Source organism: Gopherus flavomarginatus, chromosome 2 (assembly GCF_025201925.1).
Source record: "Gopherus flavomarginatus isolate rGopFla2 chromosome 2, rGopFla2.mat.asm, whole genome shotgun sequence".
Classification (NCBI taxonomy): domain Eukaryota; kingdom Metazoa; phylum Chordata; order Testudines; family Testudinidae; genus Gopherus; species Gopherus flavomarginatus.
The window spans coordinates 43421187-43438788 of NC_066618.1; the positions used below are offsets into that span (position 1 = coordinate 43421187).

Here is a 17602-nt window from a genome sequence, read left to right on the forward strand (position 1 = left end):
GTCATATGGATCAAGGTAAGTGGGTGTGTTGATTTCTGCAGGAATATGCATGCTTGTCATAAATAACATGTACTTCATGATGATCATAAATTCACAACTTTTAAAATGTAATATCATAGTAAATTGTTGCATAATCCTCATTACTTACATTTATTTAGAGTCACTATTTCATGGCAGTTGTTCTGTTCCTAGGTGGTGTGAGTAATGGAGAGAAAGTTAACGAATTCCCAAAGCACATATTTAAATGGTAACAGTAAATTGCTCACTCTCTTCTAAGTGTGCCAGATGCCAGTGGAAATGAAGGGGAACATGTTGGAATAAGGCAGGACTGACATTGTTAAACCAGCACTGTCAGAAAACATGATTTCATTATACAGCAAGCCTCAGTTCTGTGGAGAGAGCTCAATTTCATCACAAGGCCTACAATAAGGAAAATACATAACCATCCAATCCTCCACTGAGAGAAGTTTCAGTGTACTGTACCTGAAAGGAGAAGACATCTCAGAAATAATAAGCATTCCTCAAGGCTGCAGTGGCACTCTGGAACTCATTTGTGGGGTGGAGCACCACAACAGGTCAAAGGAGACCACTTACCAGACTCACCATTCCTGTCCAATTGGCTAAATTTGCTTCTTGCCTTCTAACTCTCCCCCAATATCACGACCTGAAGGCCTGATCTAATGTTTGTCCTGTACTTTACTCTGCACTCAGACTAAAGCGCACTCGGACTGTAGGGCACCCATTTCAAAGGCTTCCAAAGCCTCATGCTCTTTACAGATTACCTATGTGTTTGTTTGGACCGTAAGTAGGGAAGTACTGCACTGCACGCTTATTGGAAGCACTTTCTGTTGATTCCAGATACTCTTATGTTTCACAGTTGTTAAAGCAAAGGATTTTAGTTTACCAAAGAGTGTGTGAGGAGCAGCAGCAAACACTGCCTGAGCAAGCCGAAGCATGGCCATGTTCTGCTCTTGATCTCCCTTGCTCCCAGAGCACTGGCAAGCAGTTGCAGCACGGAGCTGGGGAAATACATGCTGTACTTATTCCACAGCTGTTGGAACCTCCACTGGCAAGTGTCTGTGTGAAGGCATTCTGCCTGGTGTGTGTCTTTATGTGGTGCATGACCTCTTTCCCCATGCTCTTAGAGCTATAACTGAGCCCTTTGCTTGTACTTCCAACCACAGGTCTCACTGCTTCCAGTTAACACTGAATATTTAAGCATGAGAGACTTGAAATGATTCTGTGGTGGGGAAAAATTTGTTCAAGAATTAGATGTGAATTATAAATAGGACTGTGTAAGAGGGAAACATAGGCAGCTTCCAGTATCTACTAGGTGTTTAGACAACTAAAAGGCAGTTGTTCCCAACCAGATATGTTTTATTAGTACCCTTTAGCACAGGGTTTCTCAAACAAGGGTCGCCATTTATGTAGGGAAAGCCCCTGGCAGGCCGGGCCGGTGTGTTTACCTGCCCCGTCTGCAGGTTCAGCCGATCACGGCTCCCACTGGCCGCAGATCACTGCTCCAGGCCAATGGGGGCTGCTGGAAGCGGCAGCCAGTAAGTCCCTCGGCCCGCGCCGCTTCCAGCAGCTCCCATTGGCCCAGAGCAGCGATCTGCTGCCAGTAGGAGCCGCGATCGGCCAGACCTGCAGACAGGGCAGGTAAACAAACCAGCCCAGCCCGCCAGGGGCTTTCCCTACACAAGCGGAGACCCTGGCTACGTCTTCACTACCGGCCGTATCGGCAAGTAGCAATCGATTTCTCGGGGATCGGTATATCGCGTCTCATCTAGACACGATATATCGATCCCCGAACGAGCTCCTGTCGACTCCGGAACTCCACCAACGCGAATGGTGGTAGCGGAGTCGACAGGAGGAGCCGCGGACGTTGATCCCGCACCATGAGGACGGTAGGTAACTCGAGCTAAGACACTTCGACTTCAGCTAGGCTATTCACGTAGCTGAAGTTGCGTATCTTACATTGATTTTCCCGCCTCATGTAGACCAGCCCCCTGTTTGAGAAACCCTGTTTTCGCACAAACAAATTGCCCTGTGGATATATAGACTACACATACAGAGTCTTTTACGTTCTTAGTTGCTATTAAGTGATAAAGATTAAGGTGCAAAGCATTTCCAGGAGCTTATTGACTAGCTGAAAGGATTTGATGGCCCAAGGAACAGCCTAGGTTTATTAATCCCCAGGAAGTGCCCTACACTGAAGTTGTGATTGCTAATATAAGCTGAAAATGAAATAAACCATACGCAGTAGGTGAAAGGATTTATTTTTTATGGGTGATGCGTTTCTGTACAGGGCATTTGAAGAGAGTTAATGCTCTGTACTGTACACTAGCCAATCAGATTGTGTAACTTATCTCTCTACAGCCTGTTCATTTCATAATGTAACATATCCTGTCATCTTCACTGCAGAGTTCATTTATAAATCACAGGCAGAATCCTACTCCAAGGTGAACAGTTGAATTCATAAACCATTTTTTCAGGCAGTAGGAGTTGTAAATTTCCTAACATGTGCCATAGTAAACCACAGTAAAATATATCAGCAGAAATGAGAAATGCCCAACTATTTATGTGACTTTGTCTAAGAATTAGAATGTTGTCAACTTCATTTTGAGGAATGGAACAACCTTTAAAAGAAGAAAATAATCTGCGACTGAGATAAAGAACAAGATGCCTGCTCTGAAGACTCTGTCTTACACAATTTAAATGCCGTGAAATCTATATAAAACATCCTTCTTATTAGGCAACCTCCTGTCTTAAGTGACTGCCCCAAACTTGTTATCTCTATTAAGTGCCAATCTAGTCCTTCTTTACAGTATTAGAAGACCACCTGTGCTGAGGAGCTGATTTGTCTGTCCCTTCCTGGTCACTTAAGGCAAATTTCTCTCTACTGTTCATTGGCCTAAAGGAGCAATTTAATATGTTGTGATATTAAACATTAAACATTCCACTGCTATCAATATGTTAAAACAGCTAAGTAACGGCACAGCCAAATGAATTCCGTAAGGCAATAAGTATGTTGGTTTCATGTCACCAGCAAATATTCTGATATATTTGACAAGCAAACTGTGTTAAAAATGGAGAGGGAGAAATTTTCATAAGTGTGTGTGCTAACAAAACTGCCCAACTTTATGTGCGCTCCAGGCTCAAGCAAAAGGTCTAGGTTTCATGCATGCAGAGGTATGTGTTCACAAAAATCCTTTCCACATAACAAGCAAGTAAATAGCTAACAGAAGATAATTGGAGTCTTCTGTTTCCTTTTGCTCTGGGAAGCAGCTGAAAAGGGAGTAAACGTCCTTGAACTGAAAAGGGTAAGAAAGTTAATGCCACAGGAAATCCCATAGAAAACCAACACCTTGCACATGAGAGAGAACAAAAACTAGCTAATTGAAAACTGAGTCTTGTGAAAGAAACAAAGCCCCAAAATGTGCCCTGGATGGACAGAAACGTAAAGGACTTTCTATATCCTCTGCTGGGAAAGGACAGTGAGGGTTCAGAATAAAAATTAAGCACAAGTACAATTAATGGAAGAAAATGAAATATAACTGTATTATGGGATAGAAAGGATTTCAGGATAATCCAGCACTATAATGTATAAGATACAGAATGAGATCACAAAGAGTGTCAGAAAATGGGGAGTATTGTGTTTCTTTTTAAAGTGGGTTATTAAATAAAACTACGAATTGAAAAGAACAGAACTGGCTTTCTTTACTTCTCAGCTAACTCTAGAGAGTGCAGAAAGTTCATAAGTGTTTGAGGAAGCAAGAGGCTAAAAGAAAGTGAGCTTTGGATGTGTATCAGGTAACAATTATACTTGGCTCACGTTACTATGGTAATTCAGACTCCATGCCAGTTCATTCCTTGGCCACTCAACATAGTCTGCAAGCAGCTGGTGCCAAATTTTAGGGTAGCTTTGGTTACGAGGTTCCCATTTTTATATAAATCAACAGTACACACTCATCTGGAATATTGTGTTAAGTTAAGTTCTGCTCACTCCTCCATCTCAGAAAGATCATAGCAGAATTAGAAGTTGCAACATAGGCAGCAAGAATGATTAGGGGGCATGGAAAACCTCTCATGAAAAAAGAATGAAAAAATTCAGATTGTTTATCTGAGAGAAGAGACAGAGGGGACATAGTAAAAGGAAACAAAAAATAAACGATAAAGAGAACCTCTGTTCTGGAACCTCTGTTCTCATGAACAAGAACATTCACTGAAACTGAAAGGTGGCAGATTCAGACTGATGATAACGGAAATGCTTTCTCACACAAAGCATGATTAGCCTGTGGAACCCATTGTCATAATATATCTTTAAATCCAAAAGCTCTCAACAGGATTCAGAAAGGGATTGAACTATAGTTATGGAAAATAAGAATATCCAGAACTATAATAGTAGATGCTTTTTAAAAAGTCAAGAGTTTTCTAAGGGATATAAACTTTCCTGCTTCAGGGCTTAAGCCACTCTCTGACTAATGGGGTTTAGCAGGAAATTTTTGCAGGGGATAGGTTATCCCTTAACTGCCTACAGCAAGTCTTGCACTTTCCCCTGAGAAATCTAGTGGGAGACTCACTGACAGGATATTGGATGAGACAGACCCTTGTTTGAGCCCATGTAGGCAATTCCTATATTCCTTTGACCTTTAGGAAATAGGCTGAAACCATTTCATCTAAAAGTTCCAGAATGAACTTCAGCTGGTAACAGTTTTTTTGTTGCTTCTGACCTGAACCAGATTTGAAACCACAGTATCCAATAAAGACAGACCATCTCTAAATTAAAGAATCTTAATTAAAGGAGGGATGCATTTTGAATAGTAAAGGTCAAGCAGCGTGTCTGGGGTTTGCTGTAGTGAGCAATGGAAAGACCAAGTAAAACTGCTATTGATGTGACCTATAAAGTGCTACATGATCATTCTGCATTCCTATTGCAATTGCTGATGGACTTTAAAAATGCAATAGTTTTGTTTATATTTTTTGAATCACTTTTATGTTAAAAGTACCAAAATGAGTAAATTAAGCTAAGCATGCTTATTTCTATAGTCTTAGACTGTCATTCTTCATTGAGATGGTATGGCCAATTCATATTAGATCAACAAGGAATCCTAACTCCTTCCTGACTGTTTGAAAAGAGGCCTGGAAATCTGAAGATGCACAGAGTTTTTCCTGAGATTGGAGATTAGTTTTGAAATGTAGCCTTTAAACATAACATGTGCACTCACAAAACCCCATATTTGCACTCACAAATCTTCTATTGCACTGGTAAATATGTGCACTTTTTGCAGGTGCATCCCTCATCACCTCCTTTGAAATGCATGCAGTATTTAGGTTTTCAGCTTTACTCTTCAATTGTTGTTGTCATTGTATTGTGGTATCGCCTGTAGGCCCCAGTACCATTGTGTACAACAAAGAGTTTACAGTCAAAATATGTGATGTCTGTCTTGTATAAATCTTCAAATTTAAATGTATTCCTTGTAAATCTGTTTTTATATTTCCAGAGAAATAATTACCAGTATACCCTTTCCTCCAATGTGTCCTTTGAAGTTAAGAAGATGCCATATAAAGTGCAGCCGGCAAAATACCCTGAGGGAAGCATAGCAGTAAGTATCATAGAAAATATGTGAAGATTTAAGCACAGGAATTACTTTGGTCATCCTGATCACAGTTGTGAAAGTTTTCTGTATATATGGAAAAGCAAAACCAGTATTTCCTGTGTTTCCGGTGTGAGTTTCTTGAATATTTTTTAAATGAAACTTCCTTATTGCTCATGTGTACATGAAGCTGATATGACAATGAACTCCATTTTAAATTAATTACTCAGTTCTTTAACAAACTGAGTGCATTATGCATTGCTTTAACTTCAAGGATGTTAGACTTTTTGTGCAGAAAAATCTTTGTACCATCAAAGCCAACTCTAATTACCTCTGTAATCTCTTACTGTGGGCAAACAATCTGAAGGGAAAACCTTGTGCAACTTTCACCATCTTGTCTCTGTTATGTTCATTGTTTTTAAACATGTTACTGGTCTCCTCCCAATCAGCAGCATGCCTCAAGAGTATAAAGTATGTTCCACTCATAGAACCCTGTGTCCTTGTTTGTCATGGAGTCACTCTTTAATGTCCTGATTTTCAAAAAGGCCTCCACTCATCCTTTGGATTTCCACCCTCAAATAATTGCAGGTTTGTGATATCTAATTACATCATTTCCCCTTAAAATAAGGTAGTTAGATTTCTAGGAACTCCACCTCCCCCTTACTTTTAGAGAGGGAGAGGTTTAGGTGAGCCTGGTTTATTGGGGAAAGGAGTTCTGGGACTCAATTTTTGTGTAAATTTTTTGCTGTGACTGGAGCAAGGGCAGTCAGAACAGGAGTTGGGAATCAAGCCAAGTTGGGTACCAGAAGGTCAGAGTCTGAGACAGGCCAGATGGCAAACCCAGAGTCTGGCGTCAGGGGGCAGGCAGGGTAAGGAGGCAGGCAGGGTCAAAAGCCAAAGTCTGGTGGTCTGAAGCAAAGCCAGGCAGGCAGTCTGTGTTGTTGCTCAAACAGTTCACTGTCATGGTGCCAACCAGTCAGTGGGATACAAGGAGCGATCACTCAGGTCCTGCTGGGTATTTCCAACCGAGCCCAGCCTCATAGGATCCTCCAATGGGAGCACAGCCTAAGTGTCCTGTGATGATGGGGAGGCATCAACAGCCCAGAACCCCTATGGTCCTAGGTTCTAGACCTGCAGGTTCTTCCATCATTTTGAGAGATGGGAAGTGGAGTTTGAAGGTATCCAAGTTAATCTATTGGAACTAGTGGTCCAGTTTGTGGGAAGATCTCCTGGTCTGGAGGTATTTGTCAGTGAGCCATACCTTTTGGCCTACCATAAATACTTCTAGGTGGTTTTTGAGTTCTCCCTGAATCAGGTGCATCTATTGGAACCATTCAATGACAGCAGGGTTTGATGAGGCTGCTGGTAACATTGGGGGGAACTGTAATTAGCAAAGAAGAGGCTCTGACCCATAGAGGCATGGTCAGTGTTACTGTAGAAAAACTCTGCATATGGCTAGACCAATTGTCTTGATGATAATTTATGAAGCACCTCAAGTACTGCTCCAGTACTTGGTTCACCTGTTGTTTGTTCATCTGTTCATGGGCAGTATGTGATGGACGTGGATATCCAGAATCCAGTAGCCTGCGTGCTTCACCCCAGAAGCAAGAGCTGAATGGTGGGCCTCAGTCAGAAATTGTGTGGTCTGGGAGTCCATGGAGTCAGCCCATATTGTGCAGTAGAAGTTGGGCGGTTGTCTTGGCAGAAGGCAGCTGGTTGCAGGAGATGAAGTGGGCCATTTTGGTCAGGTGGTCCACAACCATTAAGACTACATTGTGATCATCAGACGGTGGGAGTTCCATGATAAAGTGTAGGTTGATGGCAGAACACGGCCTAGCTGGAGTCTCCAAGCATACCCAGGTGCCAAGGGGTCTATTCTGAGATATCTGGGTACAAGCACAGCACTCGCAGGAGTCCATGTATGCTTGGACCTCAGCTTGCATGTGGCGCCACCAGAAAAAAATGGGTAACTGTGCAAGAGGTCTCCCAGCAGCCAAAGCAACCTACCATTGGAGCACCATGGCACAGTCGTAGCACTTCCATTTGGGAGCACCCTCAGGACACATACACACTCGTCAAAGTACATTACCCCATCCTACGGGGAATAGCATATCTTGACCCCTAGTGGCAGGGACTGTGTCCCTTGGGCAAGCAGGTCTTTCTTTGAGGTGGACTGGATGGGGGAGAGCAGGTCTTGCTGAATTGTGTTGCTGGTGAAGTTACCAGGCTTGAGGAAGTAAGGGCCTCAAAAGTCAGTTATTTGCTTCCCCTGTAGTATTCCCCTTCCATGACAGAGCATTGACTTTCTCATTTCTACTTCCTTGCAGTAGGTAGTCGTAAACTTGAACTGAGAAAAGAACAAGGCCCACCTTAGCTGCCTCTGGTTCAATGCTCAGGCCATGCAGAGGTATTTGAGGTTCTTGTGGTCAGAGAAGACCTGAACTGAGTGCCAAGCCCCCTTGAGGTGGTGCTACCATTCTTAAAACACCATTTTTATGGTGAGCAGCTTCTTGTCCAGTATTTAATAGTTCATCTAAGTGGGGATACATTTCTGTGAATATAATGCATAAGGGTGCAGAACTTACTGGGGCCCCAGTTGCTGTGAGAGTACCACCTTTAGGGGCCACATTGGACACATCTGCTTCCACTATAAATGGATGAGTCAGATCAGGGTGTGCCAGGATCAGGCTGCAGTCAAGGCAGCTGGTCAAATACAAGCTGGTCTTTGGACGACCAAGCGAATTGCAGAGCTTTGCAGAGGAAGGAAGTCAGGGGAGTTATTAATTGAGAGAAGTCAGAGATGAATCTTCTATAAAAATTTGCAAAGTCCAGGAAGTACTGAAGTTCCCAGAGGGCCCTGCATGCTGTCTAATTGCAGATGGCTTCAACCTTCTGTGGATCTATATGGATTCCATCTGAGGAGATGATGTATCTCAAAAATTCAACGGTGGCCTGGTTGAAGGTGCATTTTCCAGTTTGGCATATGACCTATGTTTCCATAGTCTCCCCAGCACAGACCAGACATGGTGGTAGTGCTGCTGTGGGTTCTCAGAAAATTCCAGGTAGATAATTACATATCGGTCCAGGATATCCCTGAACGTGATATTTATGAAATACTGAAATGTTACAGGGGCATTAATGAAGCCAAATAGTGTCATCAAGTATTCAAAGTGCCCATATCGGGTACGAAAAGTTGTCTTCTGTTCATCCCCAGGCTTTATGTGCACTAAATTGTATGTCACCCAAAGATCTAGTTTTGTGAAGATCCTGGCAGTCGCAGGCAGTCCAGCAATTCCAGAATGAGGGGCAAAGGGTACCAGTTACATATGGTCACTTGGTTCAATGTGCGATAGTCTAGACAGAGGTACAGTGACCTATCTTTCTTCTTCACAAAAAGGACTGGTACCCCCATTGGAGAGAGAGATCTCTGAATGAAGCCCTGGGTGACGTTTTCTTGTATATACCCACATAGTGCCTCCAGCTCTGGTTCAGACATGGAGTATATCGATCTATAGGGCATCTTTGCCCCGGGCTGTAGGTCTATCAGGCAGTCATAGTTTCTATGTGAGGGTAGTGAGTCTGCATTGTTCTTCCCAAACACATCCAGATAGTCGTGGTACTTATCAGGGAGGCTGAGGTTCTGGCTTGGAGTCACTCCCCTGTTGTCCGGGGTTCTGCTTCTGAGGATCTCCTCCCATCCTGGGGCCCTGGGTTTGGATCACTTGCAGGTTGATTGCTTCATTGGAGGCACACTTTCTGACAGTATTCAAAGGAGAAGCTAATACTCCTCTGCCACCAGGAGATACATGGATCATGCCATTTCAACCAACAAATGTTGAGAATTATCGGGAAGAACAGGGAGCAGATCACATCAAAGCATATTGTTTTTCAGTACCCTTCCACTATGGCCTCTGAGGGGATGATCTCCCCAGTCACAGGTCCAGATGATGGGGTGACCCATCAATAGTTTCCACCAGGTCTGGTGTGGGTTTTGACCAGAAGGGGATCTGCAAGATATTGGCTGCTTCATCATCTATAAAGTTGGCAGCAGCCCGGGTGTCCTTATTGCTAGTTCTGGGGGGATCTGCTGCACCTGCCCCAAGACCTAAGTGGGTGGGATTTTCCACACAGAGAAGCTCGTCTTTTACCTTATCATTGAGCCCCCAGCAGAACTGGTAAAGGTGGGCCACCTCATTCCATTCAACATCAGCCACAAACCATCGGAAGTGGGCAGCATAGGTGATGTCCGGCCTTTGACTCTGGCAAAGCTTCCAGAGGGCAACCTCTGCAGAGCAGCCACAATGTGGGTCATCAAAGATGCTTGTGGAGTGAGCTGTGCCACCTGAGCCTGCCAATGGGCTACTTGCTCACATAGGCTCTGTGCTTCCAATGCACAGTGCGTAGCGTGGGTCTTTAGTGTGAATTTCTCGCCTGCAGACAGGTGACTTGGTCCTGCAGCTCATGGGCCCTCAGAGGGCTGCTGGTTGGAAGGCAGCCCATTCTCTCCATCATCTGTGAGGGGGTTGGATGGATTTGGGGGCAAGGGGGAAGGTTGGTCTGAGCAAACTGTCATGAGTGGGGCGTGAGTAGTCAGACCTAGTGGGAGTTGTGAGTCAGGAGCAGAAGGAGTTGTGAGTCAGGCCGAGTTGGGTACCTGAAGGTTAAAATCTGAGACAGGCCAGAGGGCAAACCAAGAGTGAAGCATCAGGAGGCAGGCAGCATCCAGCCTAAGCCTCTTGTGGTGATGTGGAGACATCAATGACCCGGAATCCTCTGTGGTCCCAGTTTCTGGCCCTGTGGGGTTTTACATTTTCATTGATGCCAAAGTACTAAATTTTGGGAATAAAGTGGAAGAGTCTGTTCATGCAGGTATCCAATTTTATTTTTTAAACGAGCGCAAGGGAGAACTCATTTGCCAGTACTAACTGAAATAAATAAATAAACATGTCAGTGCAACATAGGAGTCCAAAACCTGAAGTCTTTTTGTTCCACATATTTATCATTCTCAGTCCTCCTTCTTTACAAAAGATATAAGATTAATCAATTTAAACCTAAAATAAAATCCTGGGCCAACAGAATATAATCTGTCTTCCGATCAGTCCTATTAAGGAACAGAATATTTTCTGGCCCATAAAACCAGTATAGTGATATAGTTTTAGATTTATACAAGCAAAATGTATTGTATGGGAGTCAAGCTATAGAATTTTGCTTCCTTTGTTTTATTTTTTTATTTTTTATTTGATTTGATTTGATTTTTTGAACAGGTGCTTGTTGTGTAGTTGATTTATGTTAGGCTTGGAAACAGAGGATGAAATCCTGGCCCAATTGAAGTAGTGGCAAAACTCCCATTGACATCAATAAGGCCAGGATTGCACCCTGCAAGTTTTGATGCTCAGTATACTGTGTTCATCCAGAGAGGTTCAAAGGCTCCAAGCTGAATGATAAATTCAGGTTATTTGTGTTTTCTGCAACATGTGTTCCATTATAGAAACACATGTTGCACAGAACATTGTTGATCATACTGCATCCATCTGGTCTGAAGTGCTTTGCCACAGGTGATAGCCTGCTGTTCTCAACAAGTCTCAGATGATCTACTAAATGATCAGATAAGCCTTTTTTATTCTTTTACTCCAGTAGAATGCTTGTTATTTGGTGTAGATGATTTATGTACAATTCCTGTTATGGCAACTGTAAAATGTTGAAAAATGATAGTGCTTTTATGTCTTCTCCTATCTGACTATCACAGTGGGTGTTTGCCAACTCTGCAGCTTGATGTGATATGTGCACAAGATCTTTTGAAGTTTCACTTGTGAGAAGAACTTTTCTTGAAGTTCAGCAATACTTCATATTTTTTGCTCTTTCTGTAAAAGATCAGTGCCTGTGGTTTGAAAATGTCTATCCGAGGATTTATTCGGAAGTTTGTCTTTTTGTGAGATAGGGCAAGGGGAAGAAGGCTAACGATTGTAGCGTTTTTTAAAATCCATTTGCAACCTGCTTATACTTCATAAATGACTTGCACCCTCCATAGGCTTGGAGTTTAAGTAAGATATACGGTAATAAATGCAGCATACCCTCAATATGCTGCTAATGCTTATGTGGAATATCTTTATTGGAGGTTTGTGTGACGGGTTCCCCTGGGGTACCACTGAGCCCTCGGACCCACCAGCCTGTGCTCCCTTTCTCACTGTGCTGCTGTGACAAACTGCAGACCCAGGCCCAGTCCTACACTTTCACCAGCATACACACGGGTAGGGACACATCCAGCTGCAGTTACATGCAGATTGTCTGACCAGTTGCTGCATGTGAACCAACAGTAGAGAGGCTACAGCCAAAATAACCACCACCTTCCCAGCCTAGACCTGACAGTTGTACCATCCTGCCCTGGTCAAAACCCCAACCAGTATGAATTTATTAACCAGTTTGCCTCCTCCTCAGTGTGGAGAGGAAATGCAACAGCCTTTGCCCCTTGAGCTATGATTTCCCACACACTTAACTCCAACTTACCAGTTTAGATAAAGCAAAAACAAGTTTATTAACTACAAAAGATAGATGTGAAGTGATTATAAGTGGTAGCAAACTGAATAAAGCAAATAAACAAAATAAACAAAAACGCAAACTAAGCCAACAATATTAGGATATGAATTAGCAAATTCTCACCCTGAGAGATGGTACAAGCAGACTGCAGATTCTTAAGGGACAAACTGCACTTGCTTTACAGCTTTGAATCCCCAGGTCTTTCATGTAGAGGCTAGGAATCCCTTTAGCCTGGGTCCAGCACTTTCCCCAGTTCAGTCTTTGTTTCTCAGGTGTTTCCGGTGTCATCTTGTGTGGGGAGTGAAGAATCACGGATGATGTCACTTCAGGCCTTAGGTAGCTTTAGCATGTGGCTGGAACCCTTTGTTCCAAAACTCAGTTTGTGGAAAAACACTGACATCCCAAGATGGAATCCAGAGACATATGGACTTGTTTCATGACCTTGTGGAGTCATAGCAGCCATTACTTACAGACCATCTGGAGAGTTCTCAGGAAGGCTCACCAGGTGGGGGATAAGCTTCTCCTAAGGCCTATTGTTTTTCCTAAGGGCCTATTACTCTGAATAGGCCCTTTCCCCACCCTCTATCTAGACTGAAAGCATCTTGCCTAGTGGGTGTCACCCAGGTATAACTAATGTGAAATACAGATATATAGTCAGTATTCATAACTTCAGATACAAAAATAATACATGCATACAAATAGGATAATTGTATTCAGCAAATCATAACTTTTCCAATGACACTTCACATGACCCATCTCATACAAAATGCATCATAATAATGCCATAACTATATAATAATAAAATTGCTGTGAAGAATATGAGGCTCAGTGTCACATTTTGCAAACATGGTACCCTATTCTGTATGATCCTCTGCTAATAGTGAATGAATAGTCCTTTTGAGTCACCAAGGATACCACATCATCCGTCCAGGATCTTCTTTTTCTGCCTCATGTTCTTCTGCCATCAATTTTCCATTCCAGTGCTCACAAACTTCACCTGCGTTAGTTTTGCAGTCTATCTTTTTTTTTTTAGAATTCTTCTGTAACACACTATAATTTTAAGGATCAAAGTTTCTTTATTATCAATTGTTTGAATGTCTGTGCTTCAGAGCTGCAATTTAACACAGACCAAAGATCAGTTTTTAAGGCTTGGAATTTAGTCTTCAGATTTACGTCCTTTCTCATCAGATATTTCCTCTTCCAGAATGTCCCTTTTGCTCTTGCTTTTCTGGTGCTGATTTCAGTATCCAATCTTCCATTTTCTACAATTATTCTTCCTAAGTAGCAATGATTTCTAACTTGCCATACAGCTCAGTCATTCATTGGGGTCTTGCATGTTTTCCCAGGATCCTTGCCTATGACCATAGCTTGCTCAATACATTATAATCTGTCAGAACTGATGGATACAAAAGTATAAAAATAATTATACTGGAATCAGAAGGCAATTATAAAGGGAGATATAAATGAAAATCTAATGGAGATCAAGAGAGGAGTCAGACAAGGTTGTATAGCGTCACCTTCTTGATTCAACATTTATAGAGTGTTTGATTAAATTAATTGAAGAAACAGAAGAAGGTATAAAGATGAATGAAAAATTGGTGAATAACGTTTCTCTGTGCAGATGACAGTGCTGTTGGCTGATTCAGAAGGTCTGATTAAATGAGTGGAGATTATAGTTTATATAGCAGACTTTTGTATATATTTAATTTTAAGTATGTAAATAATCAGTTAACTTCAATGGGAATATTGGTAAAGTTAAAATCAAGCATTTATATGTGTCCTTGCAGGATTTAGGGCATGGTATTTTTGTCATGGGATATGGTGCTTATCTTGTACATGGTTGGGGAAAGAAGAAGGATGCTGGAAATGTAACTGAATGGTGAATCGATTATAATAAAACTAAATAGATCAGATGACCCTTAGGAACTGTTTACTCCTCCTCTTCAGTATCACTCTATAATAGGGCCTGATCCTAAATCTGTAAATGTAAAGTAGAGTCTTTCCATTGACTTCAGTGGGCTTTGAATCAGATCTGTATATTGTACAGCTGGAAGTTCTTCCTTGCTGAAGGCTGTAGCTTTCAAGAGGAAATTGCCATTTTGGTATAGATATAATTGTAAATAAGATTTTATGCGTTCCTTCAGTAATGTTTGCACAGGAAATTCTTTGTACTAAAGACTGAGGTACGGGATTAGTATAGCTGGTAATTTCCTTGACTTTGGTTATGTGACTCTTGAGCCAGTTTTGTATTTGATAAAATAAAATTACTTTTTTTATCTTAAATGTATAATAGGATCTACCTAGAATGACTTTGGCATAGTTTGTTTGATCAATTTTTCTACAGCAAACAAAGTTGATTTTAATACACTTTTTTTTTACTCTTTTTTGTTTTAAACGGTGTAATACAGTATGAACAATTGGGTATATTTACTTTAAACAGCCTTGTAATCCCTAAGAAGTCTGTTTACACAAGGCATTGTAATATGTAAACACAAATGTCAATATTAATTATGACATCAAGCTCAAGGGAGCTTTTACATATTGCTTTGGGCATTTTTTCAAAACATACAAGAACATTATACTGTAAAGGTTTGATAGTAACGTAGGAGTATTAAAGAGGTTATTTATGATCTATCAACCCCATAAGAAAAATGATTAAAGATTAGATGAAAAGCAGATTAATTATCTGTAATGTTATTGCAGTAGCAATAGCATTACAACAATAACTAACTTAAAGCTACTGTTTCTTAAAATAGCCGATAAATCAGATGGCTATGAATAAGCTGGCATTTTAATAATAAAACCGTTTCCAAAAGGAATAAAGATAAAAGGTAAACATTGCAATGAGCATCCTATTTGGCACTCTGATTTGCTTAGTTACTGGTACTTATTTAATGCTGGGAGTGCTCAACACTTTACAAGACACAAAGATAAACACAGTTTCTGCATTTGCAACAGGACCGTGATCTGTGAATTAACTAGCCTAACACAGGCACTTTCTAGGCTATAGTTTGGGCCAGTCTGGAGGAAAACAGAAAGGTGCATAAACACTGGCAAGTCATGTGTAAAAGTATAATTAGGCCGACCAAAAAACAATGTGAAGAGCAACTAGCAAAAGACAAAAACTAACAGCAAAAAATGTCTAAGTACATCTAAAGCAGGAAGCCGGCCAATCAGTGGGACTCCTGGATGATCGGAATGCTAAAGGAGCACTCAAGGAAGACAAGGCCATTGCAAAGAAGCCAACTTTAATTCTTTGCATTGGTCTTCACTGCAGAGGAAGACAGAGATTCCAACATGACAGTCATTCTTTTTAGATGACAAAATCTAAAGAACTGTCCTAGATTGAGGCATCAGTAAATGAGGCTTTGGAACAAATTGGTAAATTAAACAGTAATAAACCAGATGGTATTCACCTAAGAGTTCTGAAGGACCCCAAATATGAAATTGCACAATTACTGACTATGTTATGCAATCTGTTGTATAAATCAGCCTTTGTATCAGATGACATGAGGATAGCTAATGTAACTTTGATTTTTTTAAAAGTCTCCAGAGGCAATCCTGGCAATTACAGGCCATAAGCCTACATTCAATATCAGGCAAATTGGTTGAAACTTTAGTAAAAAATGGAATTATCAGACACATAGATGAACATGATATGTGAGGGAAGAGTCAACACGGCTTTTGTAAAGGGAAATTATGCCTCACCAATTTATTATAATTCTTTGAGGTTGCCAGCAAGTATACAGACAAGGGCTATCCAACTGATATAGAATCATAGAACTATAGGATTAGAAGGGACTGCAAGGGTCATCTAGTCTAACCCCTTGCTAAGATACAAGTTTTGTTGTGTTTCAACCATCCAAGACAGATGACTATCCAGCCTCTTTTTGAAAACCTCCAATGAAGGAGATTCCACAACTTCTCTAGGCAGTTCGTATAGTATAGTATAGTATAATATAGTATAGTATAGTACAGTACACAGCTACATGTGAAAGGATTGAAATTCTTCATTTTACTTTAAATGTTGTTTTCTAGATTATTCCTAAACAGCATGCTTTATCAGAAACAACAGGAGCTTACTTAGAAATTAAGCAAACCATTTTCATGTGGCTATTTTAATACACATTGGAAGAAATATCTCCTTACATTTGTGATATCACTCTACCCTTTAAACTTTGCAACCCTAAAAATTAGTATGCTTGACAGGAGGGTGCCACTCTACTTCAACTTTCAGAAAGACTTTGACATGGTCTGAGATCAAAAGTTGTTAAGCAAAGTAAGCAGTCATGGGGTAAAAGGGAAGGTTCTCTCATGGATCTATAACAGGTTAAAAGATAGGAAATAAAGGGTAGGAATAAAGAGTCTGTTTTCACAATGAAGAGAGGTAAATAGTGGCATCCCCAAAGGATCTGTACTGGGACTGGTGCTGTTCAACATTATCATAAATGATCTGGAAAAGGGGGTGAACAATGAGGTGACAAAGTTTGCAGATGATACTAACTTACTGAAAATAATTAAGTCCAAAGCTGACTATGAAGAATTAGAAAGGAATCGCACCAAACTGGGTGTATGGGCAACAAAATGGCAAATGAAATTCAATGTTGATAAAGGGAAAGTAATTCACACTGGAAAAAAATAATCCCAACTATGCATACAAAATTATGGGGTCTAAATTAGTTGTTATGACTCAAGAAAAAGATCTTGGAGTCATCATGGATAGTTCTCTGAAAACATCCACTCAATGTGCAGCAGCAGTCATAAAAGCGAACAGAATGCTTCCATTAGGAAGGGGATAGATAATAAGACAGAAAATATCATAACACTGCTATATAAATCCCTGGTACTCCCACACCTTGAACATGCATACAGTTTTGGTCGCCCCATCTCAAAAAAAGATACATTAGAACTGAAAAAGCTACAGAGAAGGGCAACGAAAATGATGAGGGGTATGGAACAGCTTCTATTTGAGGAGAGATTACAAAGACTGGGACTATTCAGTTTAGAAGAGTGATGACTAAGGGGGGATGTGATAGAGGTCTATAAAATCATCAGTGGTGTAGAGAAAATAAATAGGGGACGTGTTATTTACCCCTTCACAAAACACAAGAACCAGAGATCACCCAATGAAATAAATAGGCTCCCACACACTTCTGTGTGAGCTACACACACACACACACACACACACACCAGCTCTCCATTTCAGCAGCTCCCCCAGCAATGTAACAGACAGAAAATCACAACGGCCTACTGCTGTATCCCTGATGTGAATCCCTTCATTATGACAGAGAAAAGCACAAGCCATTTGCTTTGTTCAACATAGGGGAAAAAATTAGTATTGTCCATGTAGGAAAACCAAAATGCATCAAAATTCTGCTGCCAAACATGTAAATCTTGTACAAAAATTCCAAATTCTTGTAACTTCAGATGAAAACAGATAAACCCCCTCAGAATGTTAACTGGCTCTGCTC

General features: G+C 41.1%; 1 protein-coding gene across 1 annotated transcript in view; it reads left to right on the top strand.

Moving 5' to 3' along the window:
- Positions 1-17602, top strand: part of ITGA8 (integrin subunit alpha 8) — a 182056-nt gene that overhangs the window by 154271 nt on the left and 10183 nt on the right. Inside the window, exon 28 of the mRNA XM_050939513.1 lies at positions 5505-5606. Within this exon, the coding sequence (XP_050795470.1) occupies positions 5505-5606 (102 nt within the window). The remainder of the gene's footprint in view (positions 1-5504; positions 5607-17602) is intronic.